At 35.0% G+C, this 24,453-nt stretch overlaps 1 protein-coding gene across 2 annotated transcripts in view; it reads left to right on the top strand.

Moving 5' to 3' along the window:
- The window catches only part of LOC110376086 (serum response factor homolog), a 208,429-nt gene that overhangs the window by 46,353 nt on the left and 137,623 nt on the right, over positions 1 to 24,453 (top strand). Inside the window, exon 3 of one of the 2 annotated variants that reach the window (XM_049847617.2) lies at positions 20,789 to 20,824. The exons of the other annotated variant lie outside the window; for it this stretch is intronic. Within the exon in view, the coding sequence (XP_049703574.1) occupies positions 20,789 to 20,824 (36 nt within the window). The remainder of the gene's footprint in view (positions 1 to 20,788; positions 20,825 to 24,453) is intronic. 2 annotated transcript variants of the gene reach the window in all.

Here is a 24,453-nt window from a genome sequence, read left to right as displayed (position 1 = left end):
ACATTTGTCATATACATAATTAATACAACAATAAATAACGCTTAATTTATATTTATGATAACTTTGAAACTTTTTACCGTTACGTTTCAGAAAAGGGCATTTGTGTCGATCGTTTTTGAGTCATGCTTACATCACTATTTTGCACACGGCTTTTGGACGTTAACCCTCTTTTCACTATGTAAACACGCTGCGACACTAAAAGTTTCATTCAGCCGTTAGAAAAGCTTGTATGTCCATTTTGAGGTTTTGGCCAAATCAATTGGGATTAGGAGATGAGACGCAGTTAATTATTTGGAGGTTATTGTTTTTTGTTTATTTCTGCTTATAGCTTGAACAGACCCAGGTGTTCAAATTAGAACCTTTTTCATTATGAATGTATATGTAGTTGTTAGATCCTGACCGTACCATTTAATTAAAGCTTGAATGTTTGGTGATTACATAAACTACATTAGACATCCGAATAGATACTGCTTAACTGTAAGTTCCTCTGCGAGGCGCGACAAGCTTGAAGGCAAAGTTCGCGAAGTAATGGCAGTTAGTTCCGAGTTCCAGCGCTCTTGAAGGCAGGTTGACTAATGTGCACCTGCTGTAGTTAAAAGTTTTCTTCGATAAATATCCACGATGATTTTCAGCGATTTTGAAATATTTTTAGAGCAGTGGTAGGTACTGGTCTTCATTCTCTAGAATACTTCCTGACAACAGTAAATTTTCGTTCCTCTAATAGATTATGTAGCTAATATATATCATTAACCTAAATAACTCTCTAGTCTACAAACCACAGACAGATCAATTGCGATCCTTATTCCCCCATTATTCTATAAAATCCATATTTATCCGGCACAATCAAATTATTTATGATCCTTCATCAGGTTTTCGCCGAAATGCTCTGAATATAATCTTATCTTCGATCGGGGATCGGCCATCAGCCGTCACCAATAAACATGTCATCATGTTGACGTACCTGAATAAAGTGAGCAATGGACACAATAGCATAATTTGACGGGGAATCAAAATATGAGCGGTTCTGAAGCAGGGCCTGCACACACTGTATGGTTTTGAAGAGACATTCAAAGATGAAGCTACAAAAGGACTTAGTACAGGAACTAAGAACAATGCGGGTTGTGAAAATAGAGAAGATGTCTTTATATAAATATATACCTGTCATTTTAGAAAAGATTACTGAAAAACAAATAATCGGAGATAGCAAACCAAGTGATATTTTATTTTAACTCCGGTACAACTACCTGTATCGTCAACTAAAAGATTTCATACGACGATAAAAATACTCTGTAATACTTATTTGTAGTACAAATGACCGTATTGTTTGGAAATAAAAGCAAAAAGCTATGTACTTCATACTTTATTGTTATGACCGTGCTCATTAGCGCGGAGTTGCAAACATTTTAACTGCCTATTAAAAAGCTTATGACCGCTGATTCGATCTTTATGCATTTTATTTTTGATTAACGATAAAGCCTATGTTTACAAGTGTCTTTCAGAGTTATTTGGGTGCGTTTGTGTTTGCGTTGTGTTTGCGTTTGTGTTTGCGTGCTTTGCGTTTCGGCACGTAAAATATCTTTGGTTATGTAATTTGCCTTAAGACACCATCAGAAACTTTAAGATTCATAATTCCTGCATTTGCAAATAGAAAGCTTTTATAAAATCTCAGAAAATGGTAGTTACATATTTTTGAAACTAAAGTACATTTCTATACTTCTATTTCTTTACATTACTAACCATCTTCAGACACCAAGTAGTCCTTAGCGGAATCTAAAGCGCTTTTGGGAGAACTTACATTATGGAACCTCATACCAGAATCTTTTATTTAAGCTTTGGTAATGCCAAGTCTTGCTGTCAATAAATACCTATCTACATGCTGAGTCGTTGGATTGGCAAAGATGGATATCTAGAAATTTTACTATTGGCCACTAACTGATAAGTATCTCATATAACTGCATATCTAATTATAAATACTTATAGGATGCCAATCAAGTTACGAAATCCAAATAACTCAACGGATTCGATCGCAATTCGATGTATGCCAACATTGCTATAATTCGATTTTATCGCATCGTTAGAAATGTCTTAACATTCAAAGAATTGTAATTGGTGCTCATTATTACTTAATAAAACGTAGCTGTGTGGATGCACCACACCGGGTCCATGTAATAAAGATCTAAGGAACCTCCCATGAGCTGATCCGGCTAAGATAACACTCTTCAGATCATCACTACAGATAAGCGCACAGATTTGAAAGTATAAAATGTTTGGACAGCTCGCGTATAAAATCTTTCACGTTCGTAGACGCACGAATATGACGTCATTGCACTCCAATCAGAAATAAACCTTCATTAATGATTATAAGGTAGGTTTTTGACTGCTGCCCCATCTTACGGCGAGTAATGCCCTTAAGTGAAGAACAATGAGAAATACATCTTAAATCTTGAGTTGGAAAGATGAGATTCCAGTGGGATATCTTTATCTGGTCCCATCGCCTGACTTTCGCACGATTGATCGATAGTATTTTTTGCGGTCGCCTTTATTTATAAAACAATCGAACGGTCGATAAATGCTCGCCCCTACCAGTGGTAATGGTTCCACGAAAGAAAATTACAAAATACAAAAAGAGCACCTACGCGCTAAATACGTGGTCGTGAACGATCTGTACTTTTGTCCAATTGACTGTGGAGCGAGGCGAGTAATGCAATAGTTCTCCATTACCCCAGGAAATTCCCCGGAACAGTAATTACAGTACTTAGCAGTAGATTTAGATTTTCTATTGCAGGAACGTCCCTGCAAAAACGAGCAACTTTGCATTTAGACTGTGTGGTGGTCGTGGATTTGGTGTCTATTTTTTTTCGATTCTATCATATAGTGTCATTTCTTGGAATTCAATCCAATAAGGCCACTTTCCTTATTCAAAATGATACGTCATCGTGAAAACATGGTAGCTCACTTCGAAGATACGGTCCTCAGTTCAGTAAGGTCGCAAGGAATCCGCTTGCTCGTCGTAGGTAATTGTCATTTCATTATAGAAGTATTCACTCAGGCTGTAACGCAGGTATTTGGGCCCAGTTTTTGGCTCGTAACGAAATTACCGATAATCGGACCAATCGATTCTTGATCGATGTTGTATTGTATCGATTTTTGTGTACTATGTGCAGGACCGGTTGTTAATTTTGAAGACAGCTGATTGTAGTACGTAATATATTTGAAGGAAGATGATAATGTTTTTGTCGGAATTCAGTAAAAAATGTCAGGTGCTTGTTAAGTTTTTTTGCTTGAACTCTGAAGGTTTCTTAGTGGTGAGTCATATTTGAGGATCGTACTTATCCAAGTATAAATAGTTAAAATTATACGTCGATGTATTTAATCTGAGGCAATTATTCCAACTGTTTTCAACTCGATACCATTTTCCATTCCAGTTTTTCATATCTGCCCTGTAATAGTGATCTATTTAAATGTAAAGTGTATTAAACTGCTAAGTTTCCGGTCCAGTGAGAAACGCAATGGAAAGCTTTCAGGTAGATTGTTTTCTTTATCTCAAGGGAATTGCAGAAGTTAAGTGACACATTGCTATGGCTTTCAGTTGATGTTTTCCTGGTTTTCATGATATTGCATAAAAATGATGACAACCGTTTTCAAAAATATCCTGCTGTTTTTAGAGACATGGTTGATTTAGCAGTGTTATTTCACATATAATTGTTTGATGACACTTGTAGTAAGTTGCCTAGTTAAGTTGTTAGTGATGATTACGAAAACGAAGACATATTCTTGTTGATGCGTTGTCAATTGATGACATTTTTTGACTTAAAAGTGCTGAATTATAGACAGTCCACCCACTGTTTATTAGCTTGCAACTGTCACTGTTTAGCGAAACGATAGCTTTTTCTCAAACTTGATCGATTGAGCAATACATGCCTACTATGGAAGACACATTTGTATTCCTCGACCAAAAACTGATGCAGATAGCTTCAGCCTTCAAAGCGTTTTAAAAATATTTTTACAATTTAGTAGCTTGGGACATCATCAGATAGCAAAGAACAGGCCGCTACATAATGTCTTATGGAAGGAAAAAGCAGCAACAAGAAACCGCAACTAATTTGAAATATGTCTTATTAAAATAACCAATAACAATATGTTAGTGCCTCATCATATAATCCATAACATAATTTGAACATCCATCGTAATTTGCAACAGGGACGATTTTTTTCATGTGCGGTGTTTTCTTTCTATCGTCGTTGTACTTAGTACGCGGGGAACGTCATTCAATCATTCAGCCAATAAATATTTCGCCTCATGTTTTCATAATAAACACACATTTCACTTGTAATGTAACATTATGACATGGCGTTGTAATAAAAAGTTTAAACGATGTTCGTTGACTACTGCAGATACGGAATTGATGGGGATGCTATTCGTCTTTCGGTTGGATGAAAGGGCTGGTCTTAAATGGCTTAATAAAAAGTACAACAATTAAACTACTTCAAAACCCTGTGCATGCACCTAATATACTGAAAAGAAAAAGCACTTAAAAAGTCGATTGTCAAAATCTGCACCAAAAATGTAGTGCCCGATTCCAATCTGTTTAAACTACAAGTGCATAACTTGACTAAAACGCAGCACTTTGCAACGGAAATTCCATTTTCGACAGCGAATGTAAGTATAAAATCCGTTGCGTAAGACAGATAGGAAATTGAGCCACAATCCTGCCTCACAATACCCTCACCGTATTGACAGCTTAAAACTCAATACTCCTTGTGGCTCAAAACTCAATTTCCGGCAGAAACCCTTGAGACATCCCTATAGGACAGATTCATTTGTCAATGACACGGACTTATTATGTAACTGGTTGTCAGTGAAACAACTGACAACGCGACTGTCAGGGCACAAAGGCAATCGCGATTTAGTCAGCAATCGTAAAAACATCAGCGTCGGTAATGGCTAGTTAAGACTAAGATGTTTTGATGGCCATATTTTGTGTCGTCATATTGTTGTCTGCTGTTTAAATGGACATAGAAGAATGAAATTAGATTGCCGATAACAGATAAATATATTTGATTGAAGAAAACAGTGAATAATTCTAATCAGTGGATGTTAGTTTTAAATGAAGTGATCCAAAAGGATCCGAATTGTATACTTACAACTTCTTAACTGAACTAAGTCAGAGAAATGACGAATCTTCTCGCTTATTGAGCTTATAATGCACGTGCATTAGTGGAGGCTTTACTACACATCGTCGTCAGTAGCTCATTGCAAATTGGCACTTAATCATTTTCCTCCCATTCGTCAGTGCCAGAGCGCACTTCGCTAATATTAATATAGCTGCGAATGCGACAACTGTCATTAAACAACTGGTTGAACCAGTTGTGTGATGACGTCATTTGTCACTTTTTCTATTCCGCTTTTTAGTGCTCCGCTAAGTGAAATAAAATATGTAGCAGATTAGGGGAAATTGAAGCGGTATGGCTGTAGTCTAGCAATATAATTAATCTCAGATATTCTGATATCAGCAAAGGTTCAATTATATAGAAACGTTCTCTCTTCGTGAAGTCAGTCAGCTTCTTACAAGAAAAGCTAACAGTGACATGCCCTTTGAAAAAAAGGCTTCATAGGACTGCGTTCAACTATAAAAAATCTTAACGCGTAACCGATCGGCATTCCAAAAATATTATTAAAGTTACTCTTTTCATTAATAAAATATGTTAATCGAACATTATTGTATAAAATAACACGCTCGATAAAGACAAAACGCCACAAGCAATTAACCGGGACTTAACAAAAGTGTTAATAACAGGCATTTTACGGTGGCGTCGCTCGCTGATTAAAAATAAAGCTAATTTTACGCGAATTAAAAAGCACTTTTATATGATCCCGCGTTTCGCTACATATCAATTACTTGAAGTTAGCATAAAATGCGTATTCGTTATTGTGGCATGCGTATAACCTAGTTGTACACGCATTTGTCGTTTCCATAATTTTAGTGCACGATGATATTAAGTTTCTTTTAAATTCTGTTATTTTATACCTTTCATGCCACACCCATTTCATACATTTAATGGTCAAGGTGTTCTCTAGTAGATAGCAGCTATAATAGCAATGACTGTATTAGGTGTGCAGCAGTTTACAGCTTATAATTCCCATAATACGAGCTGGCAGACAAAGAAATCCACTAAATCAAGCCTAGGCAGTAAAGATTCTCCAGCATGCTGCTTGTCACCAGATCAGAGCGATGAGTCAATTATAAAGCCTTTTTTGGTGCCAATGAACACGTCTTATTGATTGCCTCTTGACTACAGATTTTGAAAATCCGCACGTACATAAAGTGCGTCAGCTGAACAGGAAAACATATCACATCAAGCATCGATGCAGTGCCAATAAATCAAGTTATGACTTAGAGTCCAATTTAGCCAAAGAAAGTCTAATCCGTGCCGCCGTATATCAGCTTTCTAGGACTCACTTATTCAATTTACGTTCTACGCCGGACAAGAGTTGGAACAATAAGCGGGAGCTACATGGGCGAGCACTACCGACCATTACGTATTCCGACCACGATCCTATCTCAACTCGAACGCGTAAGCTTACACGAGCGATCCAACCCAGCGAGCAACTTTCAACGGTGCTTGCTCTCGCAACTAACTTAAATCAACTCAGGTTTATGCCGCAATGGTAAGTGCACAAAGCGATTTTCGGTTCCACATTTTCGCACGGCCGGGCTCCGCGAAAACGCACCAAGCAAACGTCATTGGCTGATAATTGTCGCTCCCCGGCGCGGCGCCCTTATCGCCCTAGATAACCACGCTTCCATCTTATTGTCCATTTGTTAAGATACCACAATGCACTCGGAATATTACTAATTAGGCTCTGTTTATGAGCCTACCGGCCATTGTTGAAAGAATGAGATAGTTATCTGTTTGTTGTCTGCAAATGAGATTTGCGATGCCGCTTTGTCGGTTGGTAAAATTGTATGAGCTTTGTTTCATCTGAAATATTATCTGTAAACCAGTGTGGTGGACATTGTTTTTGTGGCAGTTAGCAGAGGCTGTACATTCAGGTTGTGCTATCTGATGGCTTAAGCTAAAGCTTCGTTATGCGCATGCTTGGTGCAGTTATGTTTCGAGTTTTTCGGGATGTGACCCTTGCTCCGGGAATTGGGACCTGTATGGGCGTACGTTGGTATGCAGTGAACGCATTGTTCGTTGCACTGCTTTTGTGTCTAAAAATGTCATCTCGTTTGTGAATGAGTCCAAAATCACGTTTTTCACGTTTTTATCTGGAAGTACGATACGCTCAGTTTAATTGTTCGATCAATTTGCTGACGTATCTTTCATTTGATGAATTTATTATATCTGCACTCCAATTACTTTAACAATCTCGGCGATGAAATGAGCCAATTGGCTTAAAGAATTTATTGCATTTCAGCCGCTATTTCTGCGGAAGATTTACAGCTTAACACTTCGAGTGCCTGTGAATAAAAAAGTGCATAAAAATTCAATATACTCGTAATGACTATTGAAATATTCACACGGGGATCGTAAAATTCAATTGTGGGGGTGTAAATGTACAATGAAGTTGAAAACTTTAATATATGCACCGTTTTATATGTCGCTTGAAATACGGGCTTCCGATAGTAGCGTTTGTTGGTCTAACTTGCGCCAACGTTTGGCCAAACTTAAGTTGTTAGGTGGTACTTGTGATAAATGTTGCAAGTTTAAATGTAATAACGATTAGTAGATAACGACTGAATTATCGTTAACCTTGTTACGGTTTATGTTATTTCGCTGTTGATGTATTAAAATTCTTGTTCACCTTTAAGTCCATTATCCTAACCTCATCTACTCTGATCATTTGAATCATTTACAAAATATAAATTGTATTTCCTCCTTATTTAACATTGTCTATCTTATTTGAGCCTGCAGGATATTGATTTTCGACGCGTTAAAAATAAAATCTATCATCTGGCGAGAACAAAATCATAAATGAAAAGGCTGGGCAAACATTTGTTCAAACGCCCGCTCGAAGGGCTGGTGCAAACAAACCAATATTGGTTTTGTCGAAAAAACACGTCGGTGAATTTTACGTCGCCGTCTTGTCGCTAGATAAAATCGCATTTCGCGTTTATTGCACAATGAATTGTAGCGTTTTATGTTAATAACCAGCGCATGTGGGCCGAGAATGTCGAAATACTGACTAATCTGGCCGTGGGTTGCCAACGGAAAAAAATGGCAATTTTAAATTATACACGCTACCCACATCGGGTACGCTATAAGTTCTTTATTAAACACTCCTAGGTTTTTAATTACTTAATTATTTATTTACTTTGGTCCTTTTCATTGGCTACGTTTTTTGCTCATTTTGTCTCTCAGTAAGTAATGATCACGTTATTTTTGTTAATGGCTATTTTGTTTATTTGCTCATGATTAGCATTATTTTTGGCGATAGCTATTTAGCAAGTTTGTACTCATATCTCACGATAGAGATGTTTTTAGACTTCTGTATCATTAGTCAAACTTACCGAGTCTCTTTATATGGAACCTTACATGAGCGTCGATAGTTTAGCGAAAAATATGAGCCTAATTTTTAACAACGGTTACTGTCATTTGTGTTATTATTTTATACCAATTTGGTTAAGCAGATACTTTAAAATTTGAATTTATGGTGCCAGTATCTTAGTAGTTTATAAATCAATTATAATAATTAATTCACGGTTAAAGGATCATCAATTTAAATGTACATTAAAATGTTGGCAGGTATGACTGTTCTTTGATAGCTAAATGTTACTTGGACTATTGACGGCCTACGTGGAATTATATTACGACGTATGTTATTTATTGTACTGGTATGTTCGTCATTTATCAATCAGATCGAAATAAAGTAGTTGATATAAAGACTGATTCAGATAGAAATTGTAATCTATGGACAAATACCATGCTAACATTGCATTAATCCTAACGCAACAATCTATTTTGCAATGTGAAATTCCACAAAGATTTTTCCATTCATACTCTCATTCATAAATTCTATGCAATTTACCAAATCGATACATCGAAAGTGATGCGAATAAAAATCGATTGCGACGATCGAGGTGAAACGACTAGTGTCGAAAGCTTGGAACTGGCCACACGCCACCCACGATATATTCGTCCTCTTATTAAGATGTTATTATGTTTTCGAATACATTGATGAAAGTTGTTTGTCCTGCCAACGTATGTTATTGGTAAGAAGTCGATATGTTTGACAATCGACAAATGTGTGTAAATCTTGGGTAATATGGATTGCTTATTGAGGATGTCTTGGTAGGGTGTTCAATCGAAATTGTATCGTTTAACAAAGTCAACATACGGCATAAGCCGAGAGTTGCAACATACTTAGAATAATATTCTTACATTAGGCTGTCAGGTAACAGATCTTTTGTTTGCAACTTAATAACTGGTATTAATATTCTTTATCGTTACATCCACTGCTTGTTTTTTGTTTAAAAACATGCACCTCCATTATATCTATTGCTCTCCGATTTTCTGATCAAAAACCTTTTAAAGCAGACGGTTTGATCCTCTCCTAAGATATCCCAGTTCCCAGTTTTCCAAGCTATCTACAATATCTGTTTATGTCAACACGCACCACCTACATTGGGCCTCACCTCTTAGGTGGGCAAATATTAAGTTTTACACACCCTGCACGGTGTCATAAAATCTTTCGTATTATATGACGTTTATGTCATTGCTGACGCTGTGACGTTTTACTGCGGTTTCATACGAATTTTGTCGCCTTACAGTCTGGTCTGGTAGTTGGAAAAGGGCTAGGTGTAGTTCAATTTATAAAGGGGCTTTCGTTAGAAATTGCAAGGGACTTTGATTGCTAGAGGTTTTGGTAAAAATTGTAATGTTAGTTGGGAGTTGAAGTAGACATTCTCATTCAAAGGATATTTCGTTCTTGATTTTTGTTTTGGAATCTATGTAAAATTTCCACGTATCCTTAAATTATCTTTGTATTATTTTGTTTCACAATTAAACTTGAACTGTATTTGCTTACGCAATGGATTTTCCTGAGCTATCCACGTGTAGATAGTTTTGAATTACAATAACCAATATTAGTATAAGTTACACACAAATGCACTACAAAGTGTTTCTGGGACAGAATCAGAATAAAACAAATTATTTAGGTATCACCAATGGAGTATAAAGGTTAAAAACAACGGGAGTATCACTCGATATAATAAATCGAATATCGAATAAAAATAAATCGAAAAAGAAAAATCAATAAAGCTACTTGCATGGGCGTTTCGGAGTTTCGATAAGTAGAAAGCGGCGCAGACGCAGGTCGCGACGATTTAATCAATCACGACGATATCGCTGTGGACTTGTGTTGACAAAACAATATGTTTTAATCTTATGTTATTTGAGTTATATGCAAAATAATGTAGCAGTTATTCGCACTCCGTTTTAATATAAAAAAACCGGCCAAGTGCGAGTCGGACTCGTGCACGAAGGGTTCCGTAAATTACAGTTAAATCAACCTATCTCAAAAACTATAAGAGATACTTTGATCAAACCAAAAATCGTTGAAAGAGTTAATTAGCATGCATCACCTCTATTTTTTTTAGAATTTTATACCCCGTAGTTATAAAAATAGAGGGGGGGGGACATACTTTTTACGACTTTGAGAGCTGATATCTCAAAAACCGTTCACTTTAAGAAAAATGTTTTTTAGAAAACTTTATATCATTTTAAAAGACCTTTCCATTGATACCCCACACGGGTATGTACATCGAAAAAAAAAATTTCATCCCTCAGTTACATGTATGGGGGGCCCCACCCCCAATTCTTTTTTTTACTATTTAGTGTCATATTTTTGTAGCGGTTCATACAACACATATTCCCATCAAATTTCATCACTGTAGTACTTATAGTTTCCGAGTAAATCGGCTGTGACAGACGGACAGACGGACAGACGGACAGACGGACATGACGAAACTATAAGGGTTCCGTTTTTGCCATTTTGGCTACGGAACCCTAAAAAAGATTTTATTAGTTTAATTGAAATTGGTGATAATGAATCATATACCGTACCTACTTAGTTTTCTTGTACAAACATTCCACATTATTGAGTTTATTATCTTGCTTAATTAAAGCATCCAGATCTTCGTAAAACAGGTACCAACATTCGTTGATAAAAATAAGTTGTTGGATGAAACTTAAACAAATATTTACAAAAAAACACATAGATTTATTCAATTTTAAACATATCGAAATTGAAACTTAGAATACATGAGATACTTGACCAAAATTTGCTCACCTGACCATCCATTATTAAAATCAGCAGTACACTAAATTATATCAAGTGCTATAATAAACAATCACTACAAGAACCAGTTTCTCCCAGCCACAACAGTGTGACAGAACCCATGTTTTCCTATCTCATTACATATTTATGTACGTGTAAAGTTCCTGCGCATATATTACTATGTAATTATTTAATTGCACTCGAGTGTCCATTCATTATAGTAGATGTAAATGACTGGTGGTGTTGCATAGATTTGGTGACCCGGAACTGGTGTAAGACTGGTGGTTTATAGTATTGTTTGTTAATATAGATATGCTGTAATTGTCTATTTATATTATTATATGCATACTAGTATTACACAGAAACGTTTGTAATTTGTCTAGATCTATTTATTTCTAGAACATTAAACATCTTTGACATAGCAACACTATTCTTATATCTATGTATTAAAAAGCTACCTAAGGTACCGTTATTTGTAACGGAAGTAATTATAATAGTCTATAACTTGAACCAGTAACAACTTATTTATAGCTATTTATATTTTTGTCAATGGAGCATATTTGTAAAATAGAAATAGTCATGATGCAAAAACCTAATAATAAACCTACCTCAGTGACCCGGAATTGAAATACAAATATTCCAAGTAAAACTTAAAAGATCAACTACAAAATACCTATAATAATTTACTAATTACTTACTAATCTATCTGCAAACAGGTTTTATCAGTTACTTTATGGTGTTCAGATTGTCATTCAGCACCTACGTACTGTAATCGCTTATCGTTGATAATCATTTAGACAGATAGTGAAGTAGCCTGGGTTAGATTGTGTAACCATTCAGATTCCTCTAATATCCTGGAACCAAACAAATTTTATGGTTACACTATTACTTATAACGTCAGTTATCATCATCTGCCTAGCCTTTTCCCAACTATGTTGGGGTCGGCTTCCAGTCTAACCGGATGCAGCTGAGTACCAGGGTTTTACAAGGAGCGACTGCCTATCTGACCTCCTCAACCCAGTTACCTGGGCAACCCGATACCCCTTGGTAAGACTGGTTGTCAGACTTTCTGGCTTCTGACGACCCGTAACGACTGCCAAAGATGTTTAAATGGCAGCCGGGACCTACAGTTTATCGTGCCATCCGAAACACGGAAGAACTCATTATGACAAGATGGTCACCCATCCACGGACCGACCGCGCCAAGCGTTGCTTAACCTTATGATCGATCGATCCGCGCGGCTTTGACTTAGCCACGAGCTCTTCTTATAACGTCAGTTATGAGAAACCGAAATCAATAAAGGGATTCACCTGGATGCAAACATTTCAGTATTTGCTATATGTATATTGCAAAGCTTCTAAGGTGCTAGTTTGGCAGTAAAATAAATTGGTTTAATAAGGCGCAGAAAGCGCAAGCTTCATATTGTATGTATATGTAGATCCCGAAATTGCCTCATTATTTTGCTTTTGTCATTAAGATGATCCTCTCTAGTAGGATGACATGCAGCCGAAGCCAGCACGTCACATTGAACTCATAAAACTATGACATAAAACAAACAAAGCAACATAATCTCACAACAAACCATTTAAATACCAAAGAAAAACGGACAGCTGTAAAGTTTCCATGAAAATGTATACAGCCTTTAATTACGCAGTTTTTACATATTCACCTTTTGTTTTTCAACTATCACATGTTCAATTAGAACACACAATATTACATTCTGTAAGGTGACAGGTAGACAGTAGACACATCAGCTGTACCCCCCACGGTTGACAAGCAATAACTTAGGTAAATTGTCACCGATCTCAACTAATGAGTTTTTACTGTCATTTGAATACAAACTGCTGACTACAAATTGATGGAAGCTAAATAGTTGTCTGATATAAATGTTAATTGCTTTTGTGTCACTTGTTTATTTCGTCGTTAGCGTAAATTTATTTGGTTTTGTTGAGTTTAGATAGTAATGCAAGTGATAGTCATTGAAAAGCAGCCTGCACTATCAGAAGGTACAACATTTCTATTTCGAACAAAAATAAAAAAAAATATGCAAAAAACATCTCATTACTTTCAAAACAAGTACCATTAATTCAAACCACCACTCAAATTAAAGTCAAAACTTCCAAAGCAAGTCCATACTACTCCAACGGTACAAAAAAGAAAAAAGAAGTGCACCGAACTTTTTGCAGCGTCCCTTCTAGTCCTCATTTAATTAATAGCTTACACAATCAACTTTCCTCGTTTCGCGGAAATAAGATTTCATGGCTAATTATCACTTTTGTGGGTAATATTTTTCCCGCCGACACTATACGTGTCAACGCCATAATTCACAGGTTAATAACACGCCGGCGGTCCGTCCACATTATTCTTACGCGAAGATGCGCAAGAGTTGCTATATATTAGTGTTTGGTGCAATTTTTGTAAATTAGCGAGTGGGGTCGGAAATTATTTCATGGGAATAGTTATAAACGCATTTGATAAAAACTTTATCAAACTGTATAGAACTAGTTTTATGCATGAGAAATTGAAAGGTTCATTTTTGATGAGCTTTCTCGATGTTATCATAATTACAAATCTACTTAGCTGTTGAAAAGTCACTGCTCCTGCAGTTTGCTCCTTTCACAGGAAATTAGACACAGGATAAATATTAAGAATGTTAGTTTAACTCCTATCTGACTATGTTAACATCAAACAAGGTGCATCTCGCTATAGGCCGTGTCTCACACCGCAGCGCAACGCAACCGTTCATTAACGTACGCGTTTCGGATAATTACGTACTGATAAACCAAGCAAATTGTTCGCGAATTATCTTCTCGGGGCGTGTGTGATGAATATCATCTTGTGTCCCAAAAAATGCTTTTTTCACTGACAAACTGTCACTGTAATTGCGTAGTGTTAATTATACAGTTATTTTGAAAGTTTTATGATGTATTCAATTTGTTCATCATTACGATCGGAGCTTGCGAACACCATGACATTAAACATATAATTGGTAGAAATTATTACCGAGTATTTATAATAGCTTTTGTTAAATCAGTATTGTGAATGCGCCGCTGGCTTACACAAGTTGAAAGCGCCGTCAGTTCTGAGTAAATCAATACTTGCTTTATGTTGTAAATGTTTAAAAAAATCTTTAAACTTTTCAATTATTGATTTACCAAGAGGATATCTGAATGATTTGAATCGGCAATTTAATTTAACTCCACTGCTTTACATTAACTTTTATTGCATCGAACGCGACGGCGAAGATAATAAATTCAATCTCCGTAATAACCGTACAATGTGACAGAAACTAAATAAAAATTTGTGATCGATACGTGTACCAATAAAATCTTTTCGCGAAACTGCAAGTAATGGTGGGCCAGCGTCAAAATTACGCGTCAATCATCGACTACTCGTCTCGGAACCAATTATAGTGACACGTTAAAAATCAGGTCGAAAAATCTCTACATACTTAACGAACGTAAACATAGCTTATTCCCTGAAATTAAAGTTGAAAATGACTTTAGCATTGTCCATAGCCGCGAGTTGTTTGCCCGAAAATCATGATCTGATGTTCTTTATGTCCTCTGTTTACTTTAAACCAGCCCATGTTAATTATCGCATCCAATTTAATTTTATGCACTCTCCTGCTTTTGTCCTGTTCTAAAGTTGCTTGTTTAAAAGAGAGGTGATACATATAAATCGACAATGTAAAGTTTTACGATATAATCGCGGGGAATTCAACGGTTCGCTTCGGTGTGAATGTGTGATACAAAGCGTGAACTGTTCGTACGTAGCGGACATTTTCGCCTTTGTTTCGGAATTTAAAGCTGGTTAAAATCATTTGTGTCAGCGTTTAATTTTCAGTTATCGTATGAATTTCAGTGTTGTAAATTAATTGGGTAGTCATGTTTTGTCGTTGACGTTTTAAAGAGGAATTGAATGACAGAAGTGCTTTTGTGACGTTAGCTTACCAATCTGTTATTGCTATTCATGCATGGATCTCTCAGCTTGCTCAATTACCTGATTAAATTCAAAGCATATTCAGTTCCTGTATAACACTTTAAATAACGAACCATATCTCCTCATAACTGGCCGCTACCATTTAATCATAGACCATGTTTCTATACCCATTTAACTCTTTTAAGGCAACACAATTTAAACGAAAATTACTGCTACCCTATCCATTGTTACCTTTACCCTAGATCCTTACAATCTATTATTCACGTAAGAATTATCCCCGTTGAAAATACTATTAAATCAGGCATACAAGCGAAATGTAGAATGGTAGTAATAAATAACAATACAATATTTAGGTGTAGTTACAAATCGTGTCGCTGTGTCGTCCGACGCTTTGTCGTGTCGCGTCGTGTTGCGTCGCTTTGTTGCGCGTGTATAGCGGCACTTATGATGATGAATGTACGCGGACATATTGTGCGCGCTGTGTGGTTGGTACTGCCTGCATAGAAATTGTAACACTAGTGCGTGGACACGGGTTTGAACGTGGGCGCTTTATTTTTTAGTTTTATCAGTTTTTTTTACTTTATTAACACAATTGTTATATGCGTAAAAGTTCAATACGTTATTTGTATCATGGGCTACTCTTAGGTACTTACCTAAATTACTTTTGACATCAACGTCGGATACAATTAAATATAACAACCGACTTTATAGTTCTGGCGGCGCCTACTCTATAAATAAATAGTGTTGAAATAATTACAAATATACCAACCGACATAATTATTAAAATGATTTAAAATAATTAACACGCTACCTTATTGATATCGTTAGTAAAGATTTATTTATGTAAAACTTGTTTACTAAGTAAAGTGCACGTGATAGATTCATGAATGACATTCTTTAGTTGCTAATGCAAGTTTATGAATGAGCAAACAAAGGGATATAAAACAAAGACTATTTGCAATCGCAATAATTTTACTTTATCGTCAGATGATCTGGTTGATTATTGTTTGTTTATATTTTATTTTATTCTATACGATAGTATTATTAAACGTTTATTATACTTATCAATATGCGTCAAAGTATCTCTATCCATTCTGTTTTTAAGGAAGAACTTCAAAAACCGATTACTGATTTAACATTAGATTACTTTGGAGTAAGAGACACGACACATTTTATGTGGTGTGCAAGCTGTCTGAATACAGCCTTTCGAATTCTATAAAATAATTGTTTACCCAAAAAAGTTATCGTGGCAACAGACAGTTTTTTTTCCTCTATTTTTAATAGCGTTCATAGATTTTTATGCAGACACTACTCCACGTGTGAATAGTTTTTTTTAATAGTATTGGACAATGTGTTTTGGAGGTGTCCAGACATTGTCCAAAATGCGTCCATCATTCAGCCTATACGCACGGTCGGTGTTATGCAATAACAGACCTAACATACTTCATTTTAAGACTTAATATTATTTGCATCCTATAAATAGATTTAAAATAAGCGACAGAAATAAATAAAAACTTTTTACAAATACTGTTATTGTATACTAATGGCCGGAAATGGACGCAGACTTATAAGTCATCTAATCTAGAAGCGAATAAAGCAATTAATATACAATTACATACGATGTAGGTATGTAATTTCGTATTCTTTACGATATCCTGTGCGCTTTAATTGAATAAACTCTATTCAACTAACACGATTTATGTTCACTTAAATTACTTGTATTATTCAAAAAATATGTGGCAAAATTACGTTATTTTCCATTGAAATTCGCTTGTAAATAGATTCGAATTAATTAAATAGAAACAACGTGTTGATCATTGTGCTTATAATAGTAAGTTTCTTTGCAGCTGTCTTTATACTTTTAGCTCACAACAAAGTGGTGCCTTAAATTAATAGATTTTATGCAGAAATATTCAAATTGGTAGCGAGTGACTCTTATGCCTCGGAACACATGTCTCGTGTTTGTGACTAAACATTTAGCCACGCCCATTTTATGATAAAAAATGTCGGTAAATTGCATGCTTTCGTTCTGCGTGGTGTATAAATATTGATAAGGTAGCCTATGCTATAGCGATTTTGAGTGACGGGGATATACTTTGGTGTTTTTTATTGGACGATGAAAACAATGAAAATTATTGCAGTATTAATAATACTGTTCTGACAAAAATATAACACTTCAAGCAGCAAGACAAAATCTTGCAGAATCGTAATATATGTGTCTGGGTAAAATTGCAATTTAATAATCCTATCAGTTTAGTTATCAGGGTTCAGTAGTGCAACACCCTTCTTAAATAGGCCTTCTAAAATAAATCCCAGTATCAAAATCATTCACTGTATGACTGAAAATCTGTGCGACTATGCGCGTTCGTATAAAGTCGCAAGTGTGCACTTGTTCTTAGATGCCTACTCCGATATGCAGTCGATGCTAATCGACGCTGCTAAGTACTTGATATCGATATTATTTTTATTCAATATTCTAAGATCAGGAATCGGATCAATTAACTATTGCTTCATTAGAAACGTGCCAGTATATCGATATAGAAATTACTAGTTTAATTGAATCCATTTAAACTATGCTTGTTATTTTTTTGAGTTTAAGGAGTAACAAGAACGATAACCAAACCTTACCATCAGTGAAATTGTCGCCTATTGTTCAAATTGGCGATTTGGCAATTGACATACATTAGTTGGTTCAACATAACAAAAATATTTTTTGAAAATATGGCTATTTATTTTCAAGAAAAAATACACTAATAACACTTTCAATGAGTTTGTCACCCATGAGAAAGTGCGTCAATTATACTGTCATTTCGACCACGATTACAGATGCGTTTCTAGTTAAACTGTGGCTAAACTGAACACGTTAATAGACTAGCGTAGGTTCAGCCTAAATGTCAGGTTAACAACTTCTTACCAATATACACGTCAGTGGCAGAATAACGCGTTCAAGATGAGGTTATTATATCAATTAAATAATATAATTTATTTGTTGATAGAACAGTTTAAGAACAAAATCATTTAAGTGAATTTTTTTTTAGACCACAATATTTTAAATACTTATTATAATGTAAAATATATAACTCCAAAAATTCTTTACATATTGTTTAAATATTTAGTAGTTCTAGTTACATAGTTACTTATGTACTTATTTATTTTGTAATAATATGTATTAATTTTATATTCTTTTTATATTTTCAGGTCAGTATACAACTTTGTTCTTCATAAAAGGTCGGTTAGCATGAGTGTGTGGTGTGTAGATATGTGCAAGTTATTTATTGATAGTATATTTATATAATGTATGATAGTTTTGTTTTCTTCATTCCTCGTCAAGTTTTTATTGAGTAGGTAAAAGATATTGTGACTTTTCTTGGTTCTGTATAGGTTAAGCCATTCGACACAGTTTCTTGACCGCGGTTCACGATTCGCCTTCTTTTCACCCACACTACAAAGCAGTTGTAGGTAGTAAAATCTTGTTTATTAATGCATCAAATACTACATTTATAGACAGTCTGTTTTCCTGTACTGCCTAGTTTTCGAAGTACTTTTTCATGAGTAATAAAAAATAAAATTCACTCTCGCTTCGTAAATAAATTAACGCTTACTAAAGCTTAGTACCCAAATCAACTTCACCAATAAAAAATTGCCAGTACCTATACCTCATCGTCAGTATTTTCCCACCTACTTAAAACTAGTTCAATCCGCACTTAAACTATTTTAACCGTTTCAAACAAAGTCACATAGTATTCAAACAATGTAGTTGAGCCACTTAATTTCTGCAGCAGTATCACACACTATTTTCTCATGTCCCTCGGCCTATTTCCCTCCAATTAGGATAAAATGGCGGGTATTTAAAATGCGTCGGTAATGGCGGCGCCTGCGCTTGCGCAGATCAAGGCTCGCCAATTACTTCGTTATCTGGGTCGCGGTGGTGACGTGTGCCACGCTGATTTAGTGCGTTTGTTGTACTATTATGGGTATAGGGTTTGGAGAAATTTTAGTTTTTCTAGGGAGTATACGCCTTTATTTTCATTATGTTTGTGGTAAAAGCTGGAAAAGTTATAGGATATCATGAGGACATGGTTTACTTTGCTTAGAGGCAATGTTATGAGACGCGTTCCTTAATTAAGGATCCATTTTCGATTAGATTGAATTCTCGGATTAGGTTTTAAATATTAAGTTAGAGAAAAGTTAATGAGTGTTCTAGTTCGTTACATCAGAATAAGGTTTAGCGTAGGTTTGTGCGTTAATGCGTCATAATACGGTCAGCAAACTGCTTTCTCACCATACTGTATTCAAATTGATTTCCAAAATAAATTTCGCATGTTTCCAAACGCTTATTTCAATTCATAATAGACCCTAATTTGTTTCGTCGACCCTTACTGGGTCGTACCCATTATATCTGACATTCTGATTAATATTTATATTTTCAATAAATCCATACTTAACTGAATAAAACGCGCACTACTTGTGTGTGTTCATCCGATATTTTCGTGACTTGCTTCAATAAAACAAGCAATATACTGATTGAAGTTACTTTATTAACGTTATGTGTTAAATTTATTGTTTAAGAAGAGGATTAATTAATGGTATGGCCGAATTAAACACGGAATGAATGGGACTTTATAGCGCATGTTAAGTTTTATTGAAACGATTTTTGTTTTAAATTATTTATTGTTTTTTTTTTTGGTAAGCGATTGTACGAGTAATATGAGCGGTTTTGGTTGGTAATCGAAAGTCGTAATTGTATTTCATTTAATGCCCCTTGATGGTCAACATTTTAGATTTATTTATAGTAGGTCACTATTTGTAATACATATGAAAACTTGTCTAATCCGTCTCTTAATCGGTAGTATTTTTACACGCTTTTTCTATTCAACCATGAATTCATTTGTGTTTTCTTTTTTTAACCTTCCACAGAATCTTTCTATTGCTGTCACTTTTTGTTTATTGCGTGTGTACTAATAAATAAACATAACCAAACTGTTTTCTTGTGTTTTTATTTTTACCTTTCCTTCCTTTTACTCTACATTAGAACTAGAATACTATTGCATGTATTAATATTTATAACAGGATATTTAACTAATAACATTTATGATAATGTCAGTTGTTCCACGTGAGCTACGCCGTAGCGCGAACGTAGACAAATGCTACGAAACTTTCGCCTACGACTTTCGTCTACGTGGATAGTTTTACTCTTTGAATAATGTAGTACAATGATAAAATGGGACTTCGTTACACTTGTGTAAAACTTGATATAATGCTTTGCTTATGGGGAAAATAATAAAGCTTATTTAAAAACAAATAATTGATAAAAAAACCTTAGTGTTGTGTCCTTTATTTTATTGTTAAAATTAGATAACAACTGGCATATTCTAATTGTGTGAATTTAATATAGTATGATCTGTGGTTATTGCAATAAATTCAGAACTTTACTTCTTCTGAATTATTCTAACTTTGGATGGATCGCAATCTAACAAACCTCTTTAATACTTCTATAACAGGACTTTCTGATTTTCTTTGCTTGTCTAACTATTAACATTTACTTTCTATTTGTCCCTCGCAGGACCTGGAATCTGACATTAAGAAGAAAATTGCTAAGGTAAGTGCTCTATCCATCTGATTCTTCTGATTCTGATCTGCATTTGAACGACTGTTATTTTTCTGTTTACTTTTTCTTAAAAACTTCATACAATGTTTCTTGCACAATTGGTCAAGATGTCTAGGTATGTATCTTATAGAGCAAGGGACAAAATTACCAAGAACAATATTAATGAAAAACTACTCCCTTTTACTCAATAATTAATCGTCTAGGATGATAACCATCGAAAGGCTTTTTCTTAAGAAAAATAATATTAATAAATTTATATGTATGTACGTCCTTGAACAGCCCAGAAAGATCATGTTTACAATATGTAGGTACAGTAAAAAAATAAAATAATATTTAAACGAAATCACTTACATTTGAACCGGCATACCAGTTTAACTGTGTCGGTAATTTTACGAAGCTTACTCGTGAATCATAGTTGTTTACATTCTTACTTCCACTACGAAATGACATCACGTTCGAGAAAAGTTAAAGTATAAGAATTACTTCACATGAAGTCTCATACACGTTCATGTATTGCACAGGTTTTGTTGTATGATTGATACACTAGGATTCTTTAGTGTATAGATAGGTATATATGTATCTTTGTACCTAAAAATTTGTATTTCTGAGATTTTTTTTTCAAAGTTTCAGCCTTGTGGACCCCCTCTAGTTAGCTAAATAAATCCTTGTGCTTGCCATTGAGCTGTTATTTATATAGCCATCTCACATCATTGAGTCCAATTAATCGTTGAGAATTAATCTAATCGCAATACAAGTTGAAATAAAACGAACAGTACACAAGATTTTAAAGAATACTTACAGGACTGTTACTACACAAAACTAAAGGTTACTTTAACCACAGCCTTACAACGCATGATGTACACCTGCCCTTATTAATGTCCAGTTTACACACATTGCACATATGGTTAGACAGGCATGCATGCATACCCATGCTAGAAGCATCTCACTGTGATTTATGAGATTTTTCAAGTAATTTAATTACGAGTATTATAAGTTAGTAGTAAGCTGAGGTGAAACGTAAACGTTTAATTATGCTAGTAATACTTGTGTTTTATTAATTTAATAATGTTCATTTTATTTATTATGATTTCGTCTAGTAAAATTAAGTTTAATTCCATGGTAATGAAACTTGAATAACATCGATTTTTAGGGTTCCGTAGCCAAAATGGCAAAAACGGAACCCTTATAGTTTCGTCATGTCCGTCTGTCCGTCTGTCACAGCCGATTTACTCGGAAACTATAAGTACTACAGTGATGAAATTTGATGGGAATATGTGTTGTATGAACCGCTACAAAAATATGACACTAAATAGTAAAAAAAAGAATTGGGGGTGGGGCCCCCCATACATGTAACTGAGGGATGAAATTTTTTTTTTCGATGTACATACCCGTGTGGGGTATCAATGGAAAGGTCTTTTAAAATGATATAAAGTTTTCTAAAAAACATTTTTCTTAAAGTGAACGGTTTTTGAGATATCAGCTCTCAAAGTCGTAAAAAGTATGTCCCCCCCCCTCTATTTTTATAACTACGGGGTATAAAATTCTAAAAAAAATAGAGGTGATGCATGCTAATTAACTCTTTCAACGATTTTTGGTTTGATCAAAGTATCTCTTATAGTTTTTGAGATAGGTTGATTTAACTGTAATTTACGGAACCCTTCGTGCACGAGTCCGACTCGCACTTGGCCGGTTTTTTTGCCTTGATATATTTAACCACAAAATTCAACGAACAAATCGATTAAATGGCCAAAAGTATCCATGCTAAAGCAGATTTTATTGAAATGAAATTCGATATTACAAAAACACTAAATCGGTTATTCGAAAAGCTTAAATTATTTGCTTTATTTTCGACCAAAACTATAAATATCGCTACCACTTTGAAGTTTGTTTCCACAAACCGAACTATCAAGTAAAGTAAAACTTTAAATAAATTCTACCTGATCATAGATTACATTGGAAAGGTAACTGACCCATTACCATAGCTTATCTGTTCTGGAAATTAGCCTGAACAAATAGTCCGATAGGAAACCGGTTTCCACATAAATGCGAACAAACTTTAATGTGTTTAAAGACTTATTTACTTAACACTTACGGTATTACGATTTTATTTTAATATGAGTATAAAATAAGACAGCCTACGAATTTATAAAATTACTAGCTGGTGCCCGCGACTTCGTCTGCGCAGGTTTAGTATTTCGAACAATATGTTTACAAATTGTAGCCTATGTGTTATTCTGATGTATGAGCTATATTATTGTAAAGTTTCATTAAAATCAATTCAGTAGTTTTTGCGTGAAAGAGTAACAAACATCCATACATACAAACTTTCGCGTTTATAATATTAGTAGGATACTCGGTTCTAACCCAAATATAATGAAAAAGGGCAGATGTATTAGGACGCTGTATTAAATAGCTACGAATAGGTATACATAACAAAATGGCTTGGCATTACTTTATTAAACGACACAATAATGTGTAATATTGATATTTTTTCTTAACATTATTAGATAAGCCTTAATAAAGTAAGTCCTTTATGTCCTTTCGTAAAAGTGCAACAAACTTACAAACGGGGTTATAATACTAGAGATTTGATGAACGCGATTTTTTCCTCGATCTAAGTAATCATACCGCATTCTACATTGAGGCAGGCTTATCATACCACACAATATGAAATAGTATTTATATACGTCAAACGCATGCGTCGTGACGTCACAGATATATGTCACGTCACGAGAAACAATCGTCGCTCGCCGCTTTGATGTCGATAATTGAGAGTTATTGCTGCGCGCGCGCACGGTAGCCCTGTATCGCGCCATTTCGCGACTATTTCGTTTTATAACGCTTGTAGGGCTATTAGGTCTGCTGTTAACTGTATATTAGTAGGACTTGAAATAAGTTTAAATGTATTTTAACCGGTCTAAATACTTTCAAAATTAAATTCTACACCACAGTTCTGAACTACTGCAGCTGCCATAATTTGTATTCAGTTACTACTACTCTCCCTGTTTCGAATTATTGTTAAACATTTTTCTATTGACATATGTTTTTTACATGATTCTAGCTGTCCCCCATCAAAATCCAAAATAACAGATGTAATAAAAAACTTTACGTTTGCATTATAAGCTTACCTAAAATTGATTAAAAACAGCGAAATATCTCCATAATTTTTAGTTTCTAATCGCATTCCCGCTTCGCCTATGATCCCGCTGTATCTAAGCCCTAAGCCTCGTTTCCTCATCTCACAATTCCGTGGAAGGATACCGGCGTTACGTCATTTGCACAATTTACGACAATGTTAATGTAGTTTACGACTGTTGACTGAACACAGGGATTTTGACTTATCGTGGCTTTGCCGGCCTCACAGGCTTTGCATTCAGTTTTACTTGTATTTATTGTTTGTTAGCCAGCCCTCTGTTTCTCAGGAACGAGGATTATAAGGATTATTTGGTGTAAATCAAGTTTAATCTGTCATTGATCGGTCTAAGTAGTGTTTGGTTTGCTAATGATAATGCTGTTAAGTGACTGGGTGGTCAGTAGATATGGTATTGTCAAGGAATTGTACATACTTAAACACTTTATTGATGGTTAATTGAACAGTCTTTTAACAGTTTAATACTGTT

The sequence above is a fragment of the Helicoverpa armigera genome, chromosome 7 (assembly GCF_030705265.1).
Source record: "Helicoverpa armigera isolate CAAS_96S chromosome 7, ASM3070526v1, whole genome shotgun sequence".
Lineage (NCBI taxonomy): Eukaryota > Metazoa > Arthropoda > Insecta > Lepidoptera > Noctuidae > Helicoverpa > Helicoverpa armigera.
Note: the sequence above shows the minus strand (reverse complement) of the source record. Positions and strands in the feature narration are given on the sequence as shown.